Raw genomic sequence first — 24,055 nt, 5'->3', positions numbered from 1 at the left:
CGTTTCTTAGACGGAGAGCACAGGTCTGACTCCTGCTGAACTCACGGGGAGACACACAAGCGCTTACGGCTGGCAGATGCAAGTGCCGACTGAGCTCCCATGGCTACAAACAGATGCAAGTCGGATGGGCATGCAGGTGAGATGCACGTGCCCACAAGGGGCGGAAATCACACCCGACACTTTACACGCCAACAATCCATAGGTCCCCAGAGACGAGGGAGACCAGTACCCAGATTTCAACGTGGTGTAAAAAAATAAAACAAATGACAACAAAGGAGTCGCTTTCCCTCACTTTTTTAAAGACCTGAATCAAAGCAGGTGAACTGCTTTCTGCCCGGCTGGGCAGGCGATCCTAGTTTTTCCTGCTGTAAACGATGCCCCCCGGGACGGTCCTGCTACATAAAAGCTCCAAGCTGGATGCATTAACCCCTGGTGCACGCGTGGTCAGGAGGACAGGGCTAGGGGACAGGAGGGGCCCTGCTATGCCCGGGCGAGGCTCTGCGTGGTCCTAACACCCACGGGGCCCCGCTCCGTCCCCCCTGTGCTGCTGTGCTCTCTTCCTGGCGTTTCTGTGGGTGTGTGAGAGGGGATGAGAAGGAAGGAGGGCAGGTGGGTCATGTCCAGGGCAGGGGAAGGTCCTTGGACATGCACGTGGGGGGAGGAGGACATGGAGAGAATTGTCCCCGGGCAGGAGAAGGAGATGGAGCCTCCAGGCAAGAAGGCAGGGAGCCTCCCGTTCGGTCCGAGGCTTGTTCATTCTCTACGCAGACCTTTGTTGCAAAGGCTCCCAAGGGCGGGGATGGGATGTATTTCCTCAGCGCTGGAGAGACCCAGGGGGAGGCTCTCCTCCTCCAGGCTGATGCAGGACTTTAAAAGCTGAGGACCTGCCTGGTGGTCCAGTGGTTAGGACTCTGAGCTTCCACTGCAGGGGTGCGGGTTCCATCCCTGGTTGGGGAACTAAGATCCCGCAGGGCGTGCAGGGCGGCCAAAAAAAAAAAATGCAGCTGCTAAATCCTGTCCTCAGTCTCCCCAGCAGATGCCACATGCTGACACTGTCCCCCCAAACCCAGGCAGGGGCCTGGGGGAAGCTGCGGTCTGAGGGTTTACATAAGGTCAAGTGTAGGGCAGTCCGTGGGCCTGGCTGTCCCATCCTGTTAGGCCCCCCGAGCTCCTGGGCTGTGGCCACTCCTCACTGCCAAGGGCCACCCCCTCCCCTCAGCCCTTCCTCCCTCATGGGCTCCCCAGGGGAGACAATCCACGGTGAGGACCACAGGAGCGGCCACTGAAAGCTCACGGCCTTGGCCTGTGGGGCTTCAAAGCCACTCTCTTCAGAGATGACACAGCTCCAGAGCTGTCTAAGCCTCGGTGTCATCTCTCCCACTAATCTGTCTAATCCTCCATTTCTGAATCCCCTACAAATTTCATTTGCATTCGGAAGCATGTCCAACGTCAAGATGATCAAACAGATTTTGAGGATGGAAAAGAAGTCTTTGTGAAAAGAGATAAAATGAATCAGGATTATTTTGCCTAGAGAAAGTTGGTAAGTAATCCAACGATTATCTTCTTTCCCCAGAAGCTGGCAGGGAGCTAGCTGTCATTTCCAAAGAAGACAGAAAAAGATCAAGTGGTTCGGTGGTGGAAAAGGTTGGACTTCCTAACCAGAGGGCTGCATATCTCACGTGGGCGCCAGCTGTTCCCCGGGCTGAATGCACAGAGACACTTCACCATCGGGAAAAGGCAGCCCTGGATGGTACCTGCTTTATAAGGCAATATCCCCGCGCGGCTCAGGCATCCTGACCGAGGGATGCACCCAGGCTCGATGTCCTGTGTGTGCGTGCGTGTGTCTCTGTGTACAGTGAAACACATAGAGCTAATATCCAGCTGGAGGTGGGAATGCTATACATGGTGCTTATTAAAGTCCAAAAGAAATCCCAGGAAACAACGAAGAAAGCCTGATCTCAGACAGGGTGTGACAAGAAATAGAAACAAAATGAGCCTTTAATTGTGGCTGTTGCTAGACTCACATTAAGCTGTTTCCCCTTCTGGTGCCCCAGTCTTCCCTTCTGCGGGACTAATGCTTGGCCACTGGCTGTAGAGTTCAAAGATTCTAGTCCGTTAAGTCCCCCCAGCTCTGGAGCACAGCCGCCTCGGCATTCACAGCCGGCCTGAGCCAGAGCTTAGCAATACAGCCTATACAGTCGCATCATTGCTGTGCTGAGTGGGCCCCCTGCGGGCACTGCGAGGACAGTTCTAATTTGAGGGACATTTATTTGCTCCTAGCCGGCTGTCTCCACCCACACGATGCAATTCTGGCTGAAGTCTAACCACAACACGAATGATTAATGGGTCAAATCACTCTTCACGGTACCTGCCTGGCATTCGGAGTGCATTCACTGTTAACTGGACACACTGCGCTGAGCGTTGAGAGAGCAAAGCTGGAGGGAAGAGGCACACACATCCCCAGGCAAGAACGGAAAGTCTGGAAACCCAGCGCCGACACCAGAGACCCGAGAGGTGAGGCGCCGACACAGATGAAACGAGAGGCACGTACGTGTGGGTCTCAGGTCGGAGGCCTCGGAAACAGCGCCTTCCCCAGGAAAGCCGAGAGTCTCTGCCACGTCTGTGTCAGGAGGAGGGTAGGGCGGGGGCGGGGGGAGCACTAACTGGGGGGGGCCCCGAGCAGTGCCTCTGGGAGGCTTCTGTGGCACCTGCCGGCCGACACCTACGTGGAATCAACAGGGGTTACTTCAGGAGGTTAAGCCCGGAGGCCCTCTGTCGCCAAGGATACGTCACCATCACTCAGCCACACCAAGAGCACCTCACAGCTCCAGATGCAGACACGCCTGGAACCAAGGGCAGCCACACCCAGCACCGAGCCCAACCTCGCTGAAGTTTTAACGTTTTATATCCGGAGGGTCCTATCCTTGGGTTCATTTGAATATACTGTGCACTTGCCATGTGCTTCTGAAAGGCACAAGTATTTTTAAAGGCTGGAATTATTATTATTCATTTTAATAAATAATTTTAATAAATTATTTAATTTATAAAATTATTATATTTATAATTTAATTATTTAAAATATTTATTAAATGATTTTAATAAAATAATTAATTTGAATAATAATTATTATTAAAAGGTCCCTAAACAGCTCTGTCAACTTAAAAGGAACTCTTTTTCTTCACATTCGTCTTTTTCAGGTTCACAGGGGTTTTTTTAGCTTATTCTTGTTGCTTACATCTATTACCTATTACAGATCCAATAACCCCTAATTTGATTTACCTCTTTAAGCCCATTTATACTATCAACCTCTTCTATTGTTTGCGGTAACAGTTTTTAAACTTTGTTTTGAAAAGGATCCTGGGCTGGAGAAAGGGTGGGGATGTCCCCCAGGCCAGTCTACCTCTCAGACCAACCGAGCAGCCCTCTTTGATCTGTTCACATTGGGAATCTATTTACAATTTTCTATAGAAATGGTTACCTTCTGCTAATATAGTTTTTGAAAGTTAATGACAATATAACAAATGATAGGAGTTACTAGTGTCATAAATTGTGCTCATGATTATTTCTTTAAAAAATACTGTCTTCAAGCTCTAAAATTTAGAATCTTCTAGTAATTAGTAGAGTCTACACTTCATGCCCTTCATCAGACTATTAATAAAAATATTAAGACATCACTTCTTCATCAAGAAATATATCCATTATTCCGTCTCTTGCTTATAGTTCTTTAGACTTGGAAAAAATATTAATTTCCTCATATATACATATCATTTCCTCCTCAAAGTGCACATAAGCCCAAGGCGTCTGAATGAGTGTGGTTTGCTTGGCCCAGGTAAGCACCTGACAACCCCAAGGGCAAGGCAGGTAGAAAAATATCCTCTCTACTGGAAGGCTTCTTTTTGTTTACCAAGAAATTTGGGTTGAGACCCAAATCCAGCCAGCTGCAATACTACTTTAGTGCAAGTTCCTAAAAATTTTTAAATTTCTATCTGCAGCTGTCTGAATCTAAAAAGAAGCTCAGCATATTTTGTTGCGGTTTGGGCTACTTTCTCAAAATTATTATCTTTTAACCTAAAGCCAAGACTTTGGTTAAAAGTTCTGCTGTAATGCCATTATTGTACTTTTAATTCATGGGGATTTCTGATGGGGATGGAAGTCTGCTTTGAAATGGCCACCAAGACCGCTGACCTCAAAAACTATTCAAAGTTATTGACAGGAGGAAGGGAGCTTCTGGCCTCCTCCTCAATCCCCCCAGAAAAGTCTATGGACCAGAGATAGACCCACAGCAGGTACTACCATCCATACCTCCTCTTTGTACATGTTCCGCAGAGAGGGAACTGTCCCTACCATTTTCACTTTAAAATGCCCATCTCCCTTTTTCTGAGACCCCTGTGAGTACCAGCTGCCCACCCCCAGGCCAGGCTCTCCAAACTCGTTGGACACAGACCTTGGTCCTTCAAGGCTGAATCGGGAGGTCCTACTAGGGGTTAAAATGGGCTGTCTGGGCTTCCCTGGTGGCGCAGCGGTTGGGAATCCGCCTGCCGATGCAGGGGACACAGGTTCGTGCCCCGGTCCGGGAGGATCCCACATGCCGTGGAGCGGCTGGGACCGTGAGCCATGGCCGCTGAGCCTGCGTGTCCGGAGCCTGTGCTCCGCAATGGGTGAGGCCACAACAGTGAGAGGCCCGTGCACCGCAAAAAAAAAAAAAAAAAAAAAAAAAAAAAAAAAGGGCTCTCTGGTCTGGAGGTTGGCAGGATTCACCACATCTACACTACCCTAACCATGGATGCTTCTTAGAATTTCAACAAGGACTCTCAATCTGAGTTCATCATCCATTTATGAAAAGAGGGGGGAGAAATCTTGGAAGGCGGAATGGGAGTCTCATTATGAAAAAAAAGAAAAAAGAAAACCAGGTTTATTTGAAGGAGCTTCTGATCACATTCCTTCAACTCAGATAGTTTCTCCTTTGGGAAAAACAATGGACTGACATGAAATATTGGCTGTATCTCCTTAACAAAATCGATTCCCAGGCTGTGAAATGCTAAGACATTAAAATCGAGGTATTGGCCAGGGGGAAAATGCTGACCAGCAGCCAAGGAGCTCTTATGAAAGGTTTAGGGACCAACATTGCAACCACTTATCCCTGGGCGTCTTTTCCCTTTGGGGGTTGCAGCCATGAGATCAATAGCAAAATGTGCGGCTGCCCGGGAGACGGAAGGGCACTCCTGTAACGGCTGAAGCACTTGTGTCAGGGGCTTACCTCAGTCCCTCCATCAATGAAACAACAAACACTGAATGATTTTAGAATAAAACTGGCCACCCCCGGCTGGTGGACCTAGAGACCCCCATCTCTCCTCTCCCTTGTAACATGAGGGACCAGGCTATCATGGTCGAATACGTCTCTGCTCACAGATACCAGGATTGCACCCTGTTTACTCTGGCTTCTCTTTTTCTCAAATACCATATAGGAAAGCTCTATAAGTGGAGATCAATTTCAAACAGGGTGCTCAAAAAATGACTGAACTGGGGGCTTCCCTGGTGGCGTAGTGGTTGAGAGGCCGCCTGCCGATGCAGGGGACGCAGGTTCGTGTCCCGGTCCGGGAAGATCCCACATGCCGCAGAGCAGCTGGGCCCGTGAGCCATGGCCGCTGAGCCTGCGCATCCGGAGCCTGTGCTCCTCAACGGGAGAGGCCACAGCAGTGAGAGGCCCGCGTACCGCAACCAAAAGCGCCGTCCTGGGACTCATCCGCTTCTGTCAGGGAGGCGCCGGCCCCCGGCCACACTCACCAGCTCTCCATCACTCGCACTCTCCCGAGCCTCCTGGACCACCACGCCCTTCCCACCTCCTAAACGCCCGCATCACCCCCAGAAACTATGCCTGAAGGATATCCTTGACTCCCAACCGTTCATTTCCAGACTTTCTTTCTTTAGCCCAAATGTTTTCCGAGTTAATGCCATCACGGAGGAAGCCGGGGCAGGGGTGAGAAGCAGCGCTGAGATGCAGGCCAAGCACCCAGGGGCGCGCGGATGCGGTCACTCACCCGTCCTGCCCTTCCGGTCCTCCTCCCTGCCCTCCGTGCGGGCGGGCACCAGGGGGCTGGGCGGCGGGGGCTGGGCTGCAGGGGGAGCTGGTGCACGCCTCTTCTTCTTCTGTAAGTCCATCTGTGACCCCAGAGACACCTGTGAAGCACAAGGGAGGACAAACAGTCAGCGTGAGGGTGTCTGTGCACGTGGGGGAGGTGGCCGGCGTGACGGGCACCCCGAGGAGGGCGGGCAGGTTGCCGGTCCCCTTTCTGGGGTTCCTGGGCAGGCAGTGCAGACATATGGGTGTGAGGGCTTGCTGGTTGCCCGGGACTGGCCCTGAGGGGGTCCGGGGATGCTCAGAGATGCCCCCCAAGATGCCCCCAAGGTGGCAGGGGGCGGGGGCTCTGCCCTGTATTTCCTAGGGGCTCCAGGCAAATCAGAAGACTTGGAAATCTCTCCTCAGCGTAACTAGGAGAAAGGGGATCCTGAGCTCTCACTTAAATGCGAAGAAGAACTATTCCTTCTGGAAGCTTCACCAAGGGCCCCGTGATGTGCCCCTGCAGAGGAAGGACAGAGGGCGCCTCTGGCCTTACCCTTGGCCTTTCTCTCGCTCTCCTGCCCCTGCAGCCAGGGTAGCAACTGTCCACAGGCCGACCACCCCGCACCCAGAACCGCAATGGATTTGCCAGCCCGTGGGACACGGGCATAGGGGACACCACGCTCCCACCCAGCACGGAAACCCAGCTCCTCTGGGAGACTCAACAATGACAGATGCACAGCTTCTAAAGGCGGCCTGTTAGGATCGAGCAGGTCTCATGGTTGAAGGGGAAATCCGTTTTGTCTGCAAGGCTGGATTCACTGATTCCAGGTCTCTGTTCCCGAAACAGCGCAAACTGTTCCTCTCCTCTGCACTACAGACAAAGCTCTCCTGCATCCACCCTCACTGATGAAACTGCATGTAAAGAGCAGTGCGCCACCTGCAGAGGATGTGCAAGGGACCACAAGAGGCCTGTGCTTGGCTCCTGCCCTGGGGGGCTTACAGCAGCCTCGGACCTCCAAGTCCAAGGAGGCGCTGGTCCTTCAAGTGCTCGTCCTGGGAGGGGTTCTGCCAACACCCCCTGCTGGGCCCCGAGTCCTGCTCTTGGAGCAGCTCCTTGGTTTATCAGCTCAGGTTCACAGTGGATGGACTGCGCGTCTCCTCCTCCCAAGGAGTGGAGCCTCATCTGCTGGGCCGGACCTGGTGCTGTGTGTGTGTGTGTGTGTGTGTGTGTAAAAGGTCTTTTACAGGCTTCCCTGGTGGCGCAGTGGTTGAGAGTCCGCCTGCCGATGCAGGGGACGTGGGTTCGTGCCCCGGTCCGGGAAGATCCCACATGCCGCGGAGCGGCTGGGCCCGTGAGCCATGGCCGCTGAGCCTGCGTGTCCGGAGACTGTGCTCCACAACGGGAGAGGCCACAACAGTGAGAGGCCCGCGTACCGCAAAAAAAAAAAAAAAAAAAAGAAAACCACACACAAAAATAGGTCTTTTACAACTTCATCAGTAATACTTATCTATTGCAATTTTTTTTAAATTATAAAAGGAAGAAAAAAAATCCCTTAATTGACACTCGGTTAACTGCGAACAATCGGCACACATTTTTCTGGTCTTTCTGTTTTCTTTTAAAAGTCATCTTTTTTCTATCCTTCTACCACAATACATTATAACCACCTCCTATACCTTTAACATTCCATGTTTTATGAAAAACATGGACATGAAAAGGCAAACAGTTCCACAAGGCTCCGAGTCAAACCCACAGCTCCTAGCCCACTCCAACAGCAGCCACTTCAAACTACTCTTCGTCTAGCATTTACTCCGTTTCTCTACATAAAGAGCTTACTCTGCTGTTTCTTGACTTTTCCCATGTTCGATTTTGGCTTCCTGCTCCAGAAGTTCTTTGAGACACAGGCAAACACACAGACCCACAACCCCACACATACTTTTCCTCCCCAGTCTTTGAAAAAAAGTTAGAGCACAATATTCAAATTAACATTCACTATTTAGTTATCCATGTAGAGTTATAATAGATATTATAATTATGAAAACAGAAGTTTTCTTCAAGTGCAACTTTCTGCGGCCGAGACATATAATGTGTATGTTGACTACATTTTCTTTCTAGATGAACTTTCATTTGCTCTGAACTTGATAACTGATTTGTTTTCTTACTTTTTCTTCTCACTGAGTTTCCTGGAAATTCCTTTACCCAGATTTTTTATCCTTTGCTTCCTGGATCCTATGCCTTTTTAAAAATTCACTTCTTCATTTTAGGGGGGCACTTTCGATCAGCTTTCTGAGACAAGATGGGTACGGGGTAAAATTCTGAGATCTTGAAAACCTAAAAATGTTTGTGTTCTCTTACACTGAGCAGTCGGCATGGTACCTGTGAGGCCTACACCGGAAAGGTCTCTCAGGATGCTCAGCTCGCACTCCAGTGTCTTCCAGCCTGCAGCCCTGCAGTGGGGACACCCACCCCCATCCCAACCCCAGGCTGGCTGGCTGTCTTCCTTCCTTCCACAGGCTTGAGCATCTTCTCACTCCCTGAGCCCTGGACCATCCTGGCACGCCCTGAGTGAAGCTGCTTTCACCCTCTGCTGGGTCATCCACGGACCCCAGCCATCTGTACATCCTGCGATTCTGCAGAATGTTCTAGTGTTCTTCCTCAAAGATTTTTTCCTTCTTTCTCTTTTCTCCTTTCTTTCTGGATTCCAATGAGTTGAACGCTGCAAGTTCTAAATCAGTTTTCTAATTTTTCTTGAATATTCTTTGTTTTAATTGAAATACAGTTGATTTACAATGCTGTGTTAATTTCTGCTGGTCAGCAAAGTGATTCCGTTATATATACATTCTTTTTTATGTTCTTTTTCCATTATGGTTTATCAGAGGATATTGAATATAGTTCCCTGTGCTCTACAGTAGGACCTTGTTGTTTATCCATCCTGTATATAATAGTTTGCATCTGCTCATCCCAAACTCCCAGGCCATCCCTCTCCCTGCCTATCCCCTTGGCAACCACAAGTCTGTTCTCTATGTCTTTGAATCTGTTTCTGTTTCATAGATGGGTTCATTTCTGTCATATTTGAATATTTTTGACTAATTAACATTTTTCCCCCCTCTCTTAGAAATGCCCTTTATTTCATTATCCAACCCTTCTGGCTTTTAAATTTTCGGTTATTATATTTTTAATTTCCAAGTGCTCTTTCTTGTTATATCTTTTTGAAATAGCTTCATGTATGTTTCCTGGATACATTCTCTTCTCTTTTCTCTCTGAGGCTGTTAATTTGTATCTTTAAAAATATGTCTTTCTACTCAGCCGTAAAAAAAATGAAATAATGCCATTTGCAGCAACATGGATGGACCTAGAGATTGTTATACTAAGTGAAGTAAGTTAGAGAAAGACAAATATCATATGATATTGCTTATATGTGGAATCTAAGAAAATGATACAAATGAACTTATTTACGAAATGGAAATAGACTCACAGACATAGAAAAGAAACTTACAGTTACCAAAGGGGAAAGGTGGTGGGGAGGGATAAATTAGGAATTTGGGAGTAACGTACACACACTACTATATATAAAATAGATAAACAACTAGGGAACTATACTCAATATTTTGTAATAACTTATATGGGAAGAGAATCTGGAAATATATATATATAACTGAATCACTTTGCTGTACACCTGAAACTAACACAACATTGTAAATCAACTATAATTCAATAGAAAGTGTCTTTATTTTCATTTTCTTTTGTTATACACACTTTTTCTCCAAGTTCCTTTTTTCTCTCTTTGTCTTGGCCTCTTGTCTGTCACATCTTGACCTTGCCTCAATCTCTGGTGATGCTTGGCCAACTGATCCTAATTCAGTGTGTTTCTGTGGACAGGGTCTGTGGACACTCACGGGATTCCGTGTGGGTACCTGGGAAGAAATCTGGTGAGCTCACTGGGGGATCCCCAAATATCCATGTTGGTAGGATCCTCTCTTCTAACCTCCTGCCTGCAGGTGGCAGCTGGCCTTGCAGAGTAGGGTCCAGTGGGAAGGCCTGGGCTCTCATGCAGCACTGGGCTTCACTGCTCCCTGACGTCCTAGGGTCAGTCTCTCTCTCCTTCCTTCTTGTCTGGAGTTCATGGGCAGACCTGCGGCTGCCCATGGCAGGGCGGGGCCTGGAGGCCTTGCTGCTTCACAGCCAGACAGCCCGTCCTTGGTCAGCAGCTGTCCTGCCCACCGCTGTGCAAAGGACTCACACCCACTGTCCTGAGTCTCATGGAAGCCGGGCCTCTTCCGATGGCCTCTCCACCCGGCCTGCACCTCTCAACTTCTTCTGCTTTGCCAGGAACTTAGCACCATCAACTCATTCTGGTTCCAAGTGTCTCCTGACAACGGTCCTTGTTCCTTCTCCCCATCTCTTTGCCGTCGTGGACTTAATGCTTTTTATTCATTTTAATGGGGTTTTGGGAGGAGAGAGCTAGACGAGCTCGTTCCATCAGCCACGTTTCCCCGTATCTTTTAAAGGCTGCCCAGTACTGCATGGATTCCTCCAGCCACAGTTCATTCAATTCACCCCCTCTGTCTTTGGTGGAATATTAAGACTGTGGTTTTGGCTATGACAGATTAAACTTTGTACACCTCCTTTATCTTTCCCATATGTCTTTTTCTTTCTCTTCTTTTCCTTTTCTGAGTTTCCAATACATTTCTTGACTGCAACCTTTGAGGTAAGGAACATGTAAAGGCTGTTCAGAGTCAAAAACTGTTTCCCGATGGTAAGAATCCTTGTCACGTGGTTACCTCGCACTGAGCTCGGGATTAAAGTCACCAGGAGTTTTTGAAATAAATGGTTGTCAAAGCTTTCCACTTTTCTGTTAGTATCTGCGCACTACTCTGGTCCTTGGTTCTCACTGGGGCCTGGGTGCCCAGGGTGTGTGTGGTTGGGCTCTTGGGATACCCTGCTCGGGGTGGGGGACCCTGGTCAGCGGTGAGCCGCCTGCTCTTATCTCCACCTGTCATAATCCCGTCTCCCCCTTTTGTCCAGCTGTGGATGACGATGTTGAAAGGCAGAGAGCCTTGGCTCTGGTACCTGGGTTTCTTCATTCAGGGGTGACATCCATCCATTCATTCATCATGACGCTCAAATGCTATGGATCTGCCTGCCTGTATTATTTTCTTGTACACGTTTCTCAGTCTCGTCTTAAAAGATGGTGAGAGACTTCATCATCTGTTCACTGGTTCTTTCCATTAACCAAAAAGCCACTGTTGATTCCTTACGCTGTGACAGGAATGACAGTGGATCCAAAGACAGATAAAGTTCCTGACCTCACACTGATGTCCACCATCGAATGAAGGAGAGAGAATTCTATAACATCACATGATCTTCTTTTGGCTGGAAACACTGCCAAGAGCTGTAATTTGGGGTTGACCTGGGGACACGGTTTCCTCTGTGAGTTCATGCTGGTCGATCAGCGCCCGCTAAGCTCCCACTGACGTCTGTACAATGATGACGTGCTCCGGATCCAGCCGAGTGCCAACGTCAAGTGGGAGAGAATTGAAAAAACAAATGGATCAGGGAAGCAATTCTGGCTCACCAGCTTGGAAAAGCAATTTTACCCGTTGAAAGAAAGTTCTGGCTCACTCCTTGTTATAAGATTTGGAGAAACATCAAGACCCTCGAGCCTTTGCCAAGACGGCCCAGCTTTGCCCCTGGCTGTCCCTTTCCCAGAGATAATCACAGCCACTCGACAAACAATGGCTGGAGACGATGTGTTTTCCCGGCACATGGCTATTCCTGATCCATTAAGGTAATGTCTTTGCAAAGTGTTTTGGCAAAGTCTGAGACTCCAATCAAGACAAGATCTAATGCGCAAAAGTTTTTTCTGCAGCTTTTGTTAGTTTAAGGTGTTAACAAAACAAAAGTGTTCTGGTAGATGTATTTACAGACTTCTAGAAAATATTGTTAACATGGGCAGCAATGGAGATTTATTAAACATTTACTAAGGGTGCCAACAGTATCTCATACGACTACCTCAAGAGAGGTAATTTCACTACCTCTGTTTTACAAAGGAAGAAATTAGAGCTTGTAGAAGATTACTTGCCCAAGGTCAGACAGCTAACAAGTGGGCAGAGTGGAGATTTGACATTGGTTTAAACCATTCTCCTCAGGTGTGGAAGAAATAACTCCTTCAGTTTTGAGTAGAAATGTCCATTCCTAGGATTCCATAAGCAATTAAGCCCAAGGAATCTTCATCATTCCACGTGGTACAGTATCCACCTGCTGGATACCTCAGAAACCAACCTGTGCTTTACTCTAGAAAACAGTTTTAAGGTCCAATGCCTATCTTTAGCACATCCTTTGAGCAGCACTTGAAATCTAGTCCTGCTGAGTTTCTAGAACTTGTACCTACCACTGTTTTCCTTCTTAGAACCAGGACATGCCGTGGCCACTTTTAGTTAGGCAGGGCTCATTTTGCCCTCCATCCCCTCTGGTGACCAGTAGCCAGGAAGCGTTCCCCAATGGCAGAATCAGAGCCCTGGATTTCTTGGTTTTTTTAGGAAGCATCCGTTCCACTGTGGCTGCTTTGGTCTCTGAATCTCATTGTGTCGGTCACGTGTAATGGGACTAGACTCAGAAAATTGTTTAAGAGGGAAGGGAAGTGCTGATGTAAAGAGGTTGAGTAGGACTCTTACCATGAAACCCAGGGCCCCTGTCCCCACCTTGGCTCCTGCACCTTGCTCAGGGCGAAGCACTGGGTAGGAACATAATCAAAAGTGACTGAATGACGGTGTGTGTGTGTGTGGGGGGGTCTGTGTGTGTGTGTGTGTCTGTGTGTGTGTGTGTTTATTTTCCACGCTCCTTTATAGTTCTCATCTACATGCATACACATTTTCACATTATTCTTGGAGGAAGTGGACATATTCCTCTAGGTTTCAAGTGTTCAGCTACAGGAGACACATCGCTAGATTTGAGGGTCTGTCTATGTTATGAAATAAAATTAGTATGGTTTTCAGCACTGTGCATCGACTTATGTGTTCATTTGTTCTTTAGTTCATTCTTTCTTCCATGCATTCCTCCATCCATCTATCCGTCCATCCATCCATCCATCCTTCCAAGCACATGGGTACTTGGTACCAAGCTCCATGCTAGGCACCAGGCACACAGAAGTGAAAGGAGGAAAACCAGGAACCTTTCTTTCAGCCCCACTGAACAGACGGCTCCTGTGGGCTTGGCTGTGCTCTGCTGGGTCCCTGCTTCCTTGCCTTTTCTCAAGCTGTTCTTCCAGCCTGGAACGCCCTTCCCTTCCCAACGCTTCTATCCATCTTCTGCCCCTGCTGGAATGTCCCTCACTCTAACGCTACCTCTCAGAGAAGCCCCCAGAAGCCCTCTGGGTGGCAGTTAGTCAGCCCGCTTCCTGCCCAGATGCAGGACGGGAGCATCACTCAGAGGACGATCCTCAGCTCCCCCGCCTTGGTTCTAGCTCCCTGCTGCCATGCCCAGCTCCCCCGTTTGCCTCTGAGGTTTGCACGGTAAAGGGCATGACTTATTAGTCTCTGAATTTCCACAATTCCTAGCCTAGTGCTCTTGCACTTTAGGAATCAAATGTTTGTTGAATACAAGAAAGAATGAAGCAGGCATTTTATATAAATGGAGCATGTTATGGAAGGAATTTACAAATACGAGAGCCTGTAAGCACAACACAGCCCTAGCCCTGTATTCTCATTTCTGTTTTGTGCAAAATGAAAATAGTCTATTGTTTTTCCTCTGACAAATGAAAGTCACATTCAAATAAAAACAGTTCAAATAATAAAGGGGCATATAAAGTACTAAGTGAAACTCCTACCTCACCTCTAGCCCCAAAAGATAACCTCTGTTCAGCTTGATGTGTGTCCCCTCAGTGTATTTTCTGTGTATCTGTATATGTGAATATTTACAACAGGGAGGACATGCTGTCTTGATGACAACTGCTCTTTTCTCCTGCGATGCTGTCCACTGTTGGGTGCGGATCTCTCCAGAGTCCTGAGGATGGGAAGGGCCTCCCCCCCCCTGCATGGACCACCCATATTTACCTGTCCTCAAGGTTTGGCATTTCTGTTATTTCCAATTCATTGCTCTTTCAAATACATTTTCAAAGAGGATCCTTACATATTTATCTGTTTCCACTTTGTTCCCTTCTGATACGGCTCCATAAAATCACTGGCTCACAAGTAAAGCATTAAAAAAAATTTATTTTTTTGTGGTACGCGGGCCTCTCACTGTTGTGGCCTCTCCCATTGCGGAGCACAGGCTCCGGACACACAGGCTCAGCGGCCATGGCTCACGGGCCCAGCCGCTCCACGGCATGTGGGATCTTCCCGGACCGGGGCACGAACCCGTGTCCCCTGCATCGGCAGGCGGACTCTCAACCACTGCGCCACCAGGGAAGCCCAAGCAAAGCGTTTTTTTTGTTTTTGTTTTGTTTTGTTTTGTTTTGTTTTGTTTTAATGGTACGCGGGCCTCCCACTGTTGTGGCCCCTCCCGTTGCGGAGCACAGGCTCTGGACGCGCAGGCTCAGCGGCCATGGCTCACGGGCCCAGCCGCTCCGCGGCATGTGGGATCCTCCCAGACCGGGGCACGAACCCGTGTGCCCTGCATCGGCAGGCGGACTCTCAACCACTGCACCACCAGGGAAGCCCAGCAAAGCGTTTTTAAATGAATTGATATCAGGATCTCGAAGTGATATCCGTGCTCCCATGTTCACCGCAGCATTATTCACAATAGCCAGCATGTGGAAATAACCTAAATGTCCATCGACTGAAGAACAGGTAAAGAAAGTGTGGTACATTCACACAACGGAAGACCATTCAGCCATGAAAAAAGAAGGAAATTCTTGAATATACCACAAGGCGGATGAAACTTGAAGACGTGGTGCTAAGTGAAATAAGGCAGACACAGAAAGACAAACACTGTATGATTCTATTTACATAGGGGTCTAATAAAATAGGCGAATTTATCAAAACAAAAATCTACAAACCTGTAGATTTTTTGATGATGCCCATTCTGGCTGGTGTGAGGTGATACCTCATTGTAGTTTTGATTTGCATTTATCGAAACAAAGAGTAGAATGGTGGTTGCCAGGGGCTGGGGGAGGAGGTTGGGGAGCCACTAACCAATAGGCGTTTCAGTCAAGCAAGGTGGGTGAGCTCCGGGGGTCTGCTGTACAACCTTGCACCCAGGGTCAACAGCAATGTATCGTACACTTAAAGATTTAAGAGAGTGGGTCTCATGCTAAGTGTTCTTACGAAAATAAAATAAAATTTAAATAAAAAACATGAGACATGTTGCCCAACAGACCTTCAGAGAGGCTGTGTTAGTTTAAACCCTCATCAACACCCTCCTCCCTGCATTCAACAACAGAGCAGAGACAACCTTTCCGGTTTTTTATCAGAGTCAATGAAAAGTGTCCTATTAACTTTTTATTATTTATTTATATTATTTTTTTCAACATCTTTATAGGAGTATAATTGCTTTACAATGGTGTGTTAGTTTCTGCTTTATAACAAAGTGAATCAGCTATACGTATACATATATCCCCATATCCCCTCACTCTTGCGTCTCCCTCCCACCCTCCCTATCCCACCCCTCTAGGTGGTCACAAAGCACCGAGCTGATCTCCATGCGCTATGCGGCTGCTTCCCACTAGCTATGTTTTACATTTGAGAGTGTATATATGTCCATGCCACTCTCTCACATTGTCCCAGCTTACCCTTCCCCCTCCCCGTGTCCTCAAGTCCATTCTCTACGTCTGCATCTTTATTCCTGTCCTGCCCCTAGGTTCTTCAGAACCATTTTTTTTAGATTCCATATATATATGTTAGCATATGGTATTTGTTTTCCTTTTTCTGACTTACTTCACTCTATATGACAGACTCTAGGTCCATCCACCTCACGACAAATAACTCAATTTCGTTTCTTTTTATGGCTGAATAATATTGCATTGTATATATGTGCCACATCTTCTTTATCCATTCATCTGTCGATGGACACTTAGGTTGTTTCCATGTCTTGGCTATTGTAAATAGAGCTGCAATGAACATTTTGGTACATGACTCTTTTTGAATTATGGTTTTCTCAGGGTATATGCCCAGTAGTGGGAATGCTGGGTCATATGGTGGTTCTATTTTTAGTTTTTTAAGGAACCTCCATACTGTTCTCCATAGTGGCTGTATCAATTTACATTCCCACCAACAGTGCAAGAGGGTTCCCTTTTCTCCACACCCTCTCCAGCATTTATTGTTTCTAGATTTTTTGATGATGCCCATTCTGACTGGTGTGAGGTGATACCTCATTGTACTTTTGATTTGCATTTCTCTAATGCCTAATAGCTTTTTAAATTGACATTCTTTAAATGCTAGGATTAGCATTTCTTAATGATTAAAATGATTTTTTAATGTTTACTTTTGTCTGTGTGAGAGAAAGTATTTGTAGTTCTATCCATTAAGCTTTTTCTGTCTCCTGTGGTGTTAGCCTTTTCTTAATAGTATCAATATGTACGTGAATTACAAATATGTTGTGAATATTTTCCCTAGTTTCTTATGGCCCTTTTGTGTTCTGCTGTTTTTACTTTTGTTTGGAACGTGGAAGTTTATCTAATCCAATCTGTCAGGTGCCCCCGTCTTCTTCTTTTTGTTTCTAACCCTGTGCCACACTAAGAAAGGGCTTCTTGATTTCACAATCTGAAAGTCCATATTATTTTAAGGTAGTTTCCTGGCTTACTTTTTCACACTTTTATTTTAAATCAACCTGGGCTTAATGTCTGACATGCTCTTCATTTCCCCCAAAGGGATTAAACGGACTTACAGCACAAATGACAACTAGTTTATAAATCTGCAGCCACCTACATTGTCATAAAACAAACTTCCATAATATCACACACAGAATGAGGTGTGAAAAACTGGTGTCGTGACTGATGTCTCCTTTCGTCCCCGAAGCATCTCATGCAGCACGAATCTGGCCCACTGGAACCTCACCTCTGCAGAACCCAGACCAGAACCATGCAGAACTGGGCTGCCAGCTCACGTCCGCGCTTAGCTGCAGGAGGCTCCTGCCCTGCCGCCCCTGCCAGGCTCCTGCCTAAGCTCTGTCCCTCGAGTCATCTGATTTTACCTCCACAAAGCAATAAACCCAGAGCTTCCTGGGAAGAGTCAGTGTCCGATCTGAGAATTCAGAAAAATTGGTGATGCGGTCTAGAAAGATTTCCCTCTGTACTGCTTAAATAACTTCTACAGAAAAGAGACTTATACTTTAAGGGATAAATCCTTAGTCATCTAAGTCAGTTATTTCTTTATCATGTTCTCATTCTCCAGGGACACCAGGTTGCCAACTTTATAGTATAATGAGGTTGCTCTGGATTAAAATTTAAACCTACATTTTCAACTATTCCTCTTACATGGTGATTATTCCATACAATTTTCCTTTAAATACACTTGTACTTTTAAGAGGATGAGCGCAAGGATTATGAACAAGAACAGCCTAGAAAAATATATCAGCAAGATGAGAGCGCAGCATGGTGGTCGTGCTTGGACCCTGGAGGCAGAAAGCCAGGTTAGAGTTTTGCTTCCACCGTGAGCTGTGTGATATTGGATAAGTTGCTTAACCTCTCTGTGCCTCAATTTCTCCACTGGTAAAACGGGGATGAAAATAGTTACTGTCTCTTTCGGTGACTGGGAAGATTAAGTGAGTCATATCACGAAAAGTACAGAGGATGCTGTCCTCACTGGTAGGCAGCTTCTACTAAGATCTTTCACCTTCTTATCCTCCTCATCAGCCTCCGAGTCAGTGGCAGACAATGCAGTGGGTCCCTGGACAGCTGGAGGTCACCCCCAGCAGCAGACCTGGCTGGACCCAAGTCTCGGTGTCAGCTCTTACAGGGAATGGCAGGGTCCTCGGAGAACGTGGTCAAGCTCTGCCTTCCTAGTTAGGTTTCCGGAGGTTACATGCGCTGACAATACCACCGTGCAGAACAGTGTGGCCGCCCTGGGAGCTGTGAGTAGCACAAACTCTAAGCCAGCTGCACACGCTTGCTCAGATACGAACGTCTCTGTGCCTCACTTTCCGCCCACCCCACAGGGCACCATAAGGCATCACGTAAGCATTAAATGTGTGCCCAGAAATATCCCCAGCTGCTAGAAAGTGATATACATCTGTTTGCTAAAGAAACAGGAATCAAGCTGAATAGCATCAAAGAATACAAAATCTTAGAGCTGGAATTCCAACTCTTTTCTTTTACACATGAGAAAGCAGAGGACCGGAAGTTGGAGGATGTTTTCAAGACCAACTCCACCTGACTCACCTTGATTAATGAAAGAGAGAACGATGATGATTCCCAGCTTATGTGCTGAGAGGAAGAGGCCGTGCCGAGGCTTTCCTAGGCAACCCCATTATCTTGTTTGATTATCAAAACCACCTCTCATTGTCCAGAAAAGGGAAGTGAGCTTGGAGGGGCTGAATCACCTGCCGAAGGCCGCAGAGCTGACTGCTGTCTGACACTTCTCTGTGCCACCTGCTTACAAAAGGGGAGAGTGGGGGACACACATTGGGCTGGCCCATGGGCTCCCGCCTAACACTCTGCCTTGAAGGTGGACTGTTTGCTTGATTCGCCGCTGTGTCATTAGCACTGGGAAACGTCCTTGGCATATTTTGGGTGCTCACTAAATAAATATCCGTTAACTGAGCCAATGCTGTTACCAAAAGCATCCATATGATGAAACCAGTGTCTGTTTTTCCCTTAGGACAGGTACACTCATTGGGTGACTTTCTAAGTGCCTATTATGTGTCAGATACTGACTTGGCACTGAGAATAAGAGGTGAGCAAGACAGACTGGACCTTGGGGCTGGTTCTATTGGAAGGGATGTGGGTGATGATCAGACGTCTCGTGGACAGTGGTGCTGCTCCTTGCCACACGGGACACCCCTGGAGAACCGGTTTAGGGGGAAGACAAGGCTTTTGGTTTGGGCCATGCCTGTGGAGCTTTCTGGTGGGCAGGCTGGAGGTATCGCACCGGGACACTCACATGGCAGTGGCAGCGAAGCGAAGCACGAATGGGACTGCCCAAGAAGAACGTCGGGGAAGAAGGGAAAAGACAACCCTAAGACGGCCTAACTTTCAAGGGGCTGCTCTGGAATGGAAGCTTCTGGAAGGCCGCTGGAGAGTCGGAAGCAAGCCGAGGGGCGCAGCGACGTGGCGCAGGAAGTGCCCGGGAGGGTCAGAGGCCGCCGATCTCGGGCAGGGTACAGGTGCAGAACGCCATCGTGCAGGGGAAGCCGGCCCTGGGGAGAACGGGGCACCCAGAGCAGAGTAGCATGGAAGAGCCAGATGGGCGGGGCGGGCAGCCCGGGGTGGTGTGCGGCGGCAGGGGGTGGGACAAGGATGAGGTGGGGCAGCAGGGGGACGGGCGAGGGGCTGGGGGCTCACTTACGGGGGCCTTTTGCCTGCACATTCCTCCTCGGGCTCCTGGGATCTGAGCCAGCCCCAGGGCAGTCCTTGGGCCACTTCCTCTTTTTTTTTTTTTTTTTTTTTGCGGTGCGCGGGCCTCTCACCGTTGTGGCCTCTCCCGTTGCGGAGCACAGGCTCCGGACGCGCAGGCTCAGCGGCCATGGCTCACGGGCCCAGCCACTCCACGGCATGTGGGATCATCCCGGACCGGGGCACGAACCCGCGTCCCCTGCATCGGCAAGTGGACTCTCAACCACTGCGCCACCACGGAAGCCCAGGGCCGCTTCCTTTTATCCCAGAGAATTTTCAAGGTGATTCCTTCCAGATTCAATGCCTTTAATGCCACCTTTGTGCAGAGACTCCCAGATTCACAGCTCGGCCTGAATTCCTCCCCTGAGCTCCAGGGCCACACACCTGAATGCTTGCTGACAACAGCACCTGCACACGGGCATCTCCGCAGGTCCCAAACCAACCCCTCGCTTCTCTCCCCAGATCCGCTCCTTCCCCAGGGTAATGGTCACTCCCTGTTTCTAGCGGTTCAGGGCCGGATGCCCCAGGCGTCCTGGAGGAGCCCACACCCCTTCAACAGGCGGGTCTTTCTCCGTGTCCCTGTCACCACTCGCTTGAAGTCACGCTCATCTCTCACCTGAATAAGTGTGGCAGCCCCTCCCTGGCCTCCCTGTGCCCACCCCAGACCCTTCCACACGGAAAGCCGGCCACGCTCTGCTCAAAAGTCTGCAAATGCCTCCAGTCCCATGTCCTGCCTCCAATTCACATGCGAGGGCAAATACCTCCTCAAGATACTGATGTCATTTCCTTTGGGAACATACCCAGAAGTGGAATTGCTGGGTCATATGGTAGCTCTATTTTTAATATTTTGAGTAACCTCCATCCTGTTCTCCATAGTGGCTGCATCAATTTACATTCCCACCAACAGTGCAGGAGGGGTCCCTTTTCTCCACATCCTGACCAACATTTGTTATTTCCTGTCTTTTTGATAAAAGCCATTCTGACAGGGGTGAGGTGATACTCATTGTGGTTTTGATTGGCATTTCCCTGACGATGACTGATGTGGAGCATCTTTTTGTGTGTCTGTTGGCTGTTTGGACGCCATTTGTGACAACACGGATGGCCCTTGAGGGCATTATGCTAGGTGAGATAAATCAGACAGAGAATATAAGGAATCTAAAAAAGCCAAACTTGTGAAAACAGTAAAACAGTAGTTACCAGGCGCTGAGAGGTGAAGAGACTGAAAGAGGTAGTTTCAGGGAACAAACTTGCAGAGCGTAGATGAATAAGCCCTGGAGACCTAGTACCCAGTGCAGCGATCACAGACAACAATATTGTACGATAATCATCAAACTTGCTAAGACACTAGATCTTGATTATTCCCACAAGAAAAAGAGAAATGATCACTATGTCATGGGACAGAAGTGCTGACCGCTGCTACAATCAGATCACAGTATATAAATGTATCAGATCTGCACGTGGGGCCCCTTAAATGTGCACAGTGTTATATGCCAAATAGATTTCGATGAAAATGAAAGTACAATCCTCTGGCAGAAGCAGCCGAGGTAACCGGATGGGACTGGAGAGTGAGCTCTGGGGAGAGGGAACCTCTGCTGTGAGACCTGCCGTGGAGCAGACCTGCGGGTCGGTGTGGACCAGGCTGGCACCTGGAGGGGCTCCAACCTGCTGGCCAGGTGATGGAGCCGAACGCACCCACTGCTGCGCTGGCCCAGCTCTGTTCTGGGCACCTACAGAGACTGTGCAAGAACCCGGACAGATAGCAATGATGCTGGCCCTGGCCAGTGCCTGTCAGGGGAGGAACGGGGGGCAGCATTCAAGGAGGAAGCAGAGTCCCAAGTCTGGGGCTTTAGGTCAAAGAGCGTCACTCGAGGAATGGGCGAGTCCCAGAGCTGGCCGTGGCTGGCCCCTGCCGCTGCCGTATCAGTGCACAAAGGGTGTTGCGGCCATCAAGCCGTCACGTTACAGCTGCCCTGAGGGGACTCAGGATGGAAGCAGGATGCCCTCAATCCAGCGTCAGCCACTGCAGCCCAGCCCACCAATGGTGCACCCTGAGGGGACTCAGGATGAGAAAGCACAGGACACTGGCCCCAGGTAGCTGAGGTGCCCATCAAAGGGACGATTTCAGGGAGCCCAGACTCGTGCATCTTCCCATAGATGCACAGAAAAGCGCTCAATTCCTTAACTTGAGATGCCTGGCTTTCTTTAATTAACAGGAATCTTTTGATGTTCCCACTACCTGGTCTTTTTTTGTTTGTTTGTTTGTTTTGTTTTGGTTTGTTTTTAACATCTTTATTAGAGTATAATTGCTTTACAATGGTGTGTTAGTTTCTGCTTTATAACAAAGTGAATCAGTTATTACCTGGTCTTTGTTGCAAAAACCCCTCCATATCTTGGCTCCCCCCTTATCTCTTTGGAGCAGTCCGTCAGAGCAACCCGAGAGGCTGCGCCCTGGGTTTAAGTCCTTAGTTTTGTCTGCCAAATATAACATAATTCTCAAAGTTTAGGTTGTGCGCTATTTTTCAGTCGACACCCCAAGGGCGCATTTCCTTTGGGATTTGCCTGTTTCTTCTTGTTTCCTCATTTGTTTAGCCGTGCTTTTCTCAAGGATGCCTCCCTTCCAATGCACCCTGAGACGCAGCCCTCAGCTCCGGTCTGCTGAGCCGATCTGTCCTCCAGCAGTGTCTAAACACCTGCCCTCTAGACCCCTCCCCAGGTGAGAGAGCCCTTGGGGAACCAGGGCTCAGGTATTAGTACTAACGTGTGACTTTCCTTCTGGGAATTTGGGGAGGGGGTTCAAGGAGATGGTGACATCATATCCTGATTTTACAGGGGTCCCTAAATCCCACCATAAGTACATCCACCCCGTCATCAATGACATAAAATGTGGGGCCTCTGAATCTTAGATTTCCCTGTACAGTCTTAATTTGAAAAGTTTATCTTGCTGTCAGAGGATGTCTCACCATTTAATTTTGGTCACTCTAAACAAAGTAGCATTGATTCTGTGTGAGCGAACCTCATACTTGATGAAAGCAGTATCCTGTCTGGGTGTTATCTGGGCAGATGGTTGGCATAAGTTCTAATTGAACTGATATGCAACCATTTCACCCCTAAAATGAGTCCTTCTAGGAACTCTACAAGCCATACATCATAGACCTATGCCCAAGGTGTGGGGAATTTTTATCAGTTATTTGCTACCATTAGATGACTAAGGTCACCATATTATTGGCCATGGAAATTCCGGTATCCATCCAGTGTTTTGGGATTCTGCTTTATTCTTAGGCTACTAAGAAAGGCTGAGATCTCAAAAGTGAAAATTTGGAAACAGCCTCAGTGTCCACCACATGGAACTGGCTAAGTGACTTATGGTGGACTGGTTGGCTTTTACACAGCCCTTAAAATGGGCACTGTATTTATGAACTCCTGTGGAAAAGAGCCCCAAGATACATTGTTAAGGGAAAAGGTATAAAACAGTTTGCACGGTATGTTTCCATTTGTGTAAAGAGGAAGCCATTGCTTATGCGCGCGTGTGCGCGCGCGCGCGCGCACACACACACACACACACACTATATCTGAAGGGTACAGAGTGACCATACATATTACTATACTACTTGTCCTTGGGGAGGAGAGGTGGGGGGAAAAGGATGAGGGATCATTTTCACTCTATATCTTTTGATATTTTTGGAATTTTGAAACATGTAAAAGTATTACCAGTTCAAAAAATAAATTTAAACAAAACCTTAAGAAAAAAGAAAAAGAAAGAAAGAAAGGCTGAAAAGACTCCACCCAAACTCTGATGCCTCAGGTCAAGTAAATGACTCCCTTTGGTTGTTTATATTCCATCAGCTAAAATTAAAGCCCTCTTCACAGGTGGGAGCAGGCAAGCTGCCAGGGAAAACAATTTCTATCATCACCATCTTTGGTAATTCCAGAAAGAAAAACACTGGGCATGCTTCATGGAAAGTTATGAGAAAAAACAAAAGGTGCTATTCCAGCACTTTCTTTCTACCTCAGTTAGAACCAAATGCCCTAAACCAGAATACTGATTATGAGCTTTTGGTTTTTAAACAGAGATTTCTAACATGGAATCCTCAAGGCTGATCTTCCTTCCTATTTCCCAGTGTGTACCAAAGACTCAAATCACTTCAACAGACATGTATGAAGGGTTAATTTTTCTTCTAAAATTGCATCAGCCAGAAATCTGTGCAGAGATAGTTCTCTGTAGGTTTACAATCTTTTTGTTTTTATTTTAATTTTATTTTTTTCTGGCTTGCTTTTCTTTTTGTAATTTTTAATTTGATTAGAGTATACTCGATTTACAATGTCATGTTAGTTTCCGTTGTACAGCACAGTGATTCAGTTATACATATGTACATATATATTATTTTTCATTCTTTTCCCTTATAGGTTATTACAAAATATTGAGTATAGTTCTCTGTGCTATGCAGTAGGTCCTTGTTGATTATCTATTTTATATTGGGTTGTCATTTGGGTTTTCCGTAACGTCTTTCGT

At 47.7% G+C, this 24,055-nt stretch overlaps 1 protein-coding gene across 14 annotated transcripts in view; it reads right to left on the bottom strand.

Annotated features, from left to right (window-relative positions):
- COBL (cordon-bleu WH2 repeat protein) overlaps positions 1 to 24,055 on the bottom strand; it is a 257,272-nt gene that overhangs the window by 60,620 nt on the left and 172,597 nt on the right. For 10 of the 14 annotated variants that reach the window (XM_082632720.1, XM_082632724.1, XM_082632718.1 and 7 more), the window contains 2 exons: positions 6,039 to 6,177; positions 2,552 to 2,722 (listed from right to left, as the gene is read on the bottom strand). In XM_082632720.1, coding sequence (XP_082488846.1) covers positions 2,552 to 2,722; positions 6,039 to 6,177 — 310 coding nt within the window. The remainder of the gene's footprint in view (positions 1 to 2,551; positions 2,723 to 6,038; positions 6,178 to 24,055) is intronic. The other 4 variants (XM_082632731.1, XM_082632722.1, XM_082632721.1 and 1 more) reach the window with 1 other exon arrangement.

Source organism: Mesoplodon mirus (assembly GCF_964341445.2).
Source record: "Mesoplodon mirus genome assembly, chromosome: 9".
Taxonomy (NCBI): Eukaryota; Metazoa; Chordata; class Mammalia; order Artiodactyla; family Ziphiidae; genus Mesoplodon; species Mesoplodon mirus.
The sequence above is the reverse complement of the archived record's forward strand: the minus strand, read 5'-3'. Positions and strand labels throughout refer to the sequence as shown.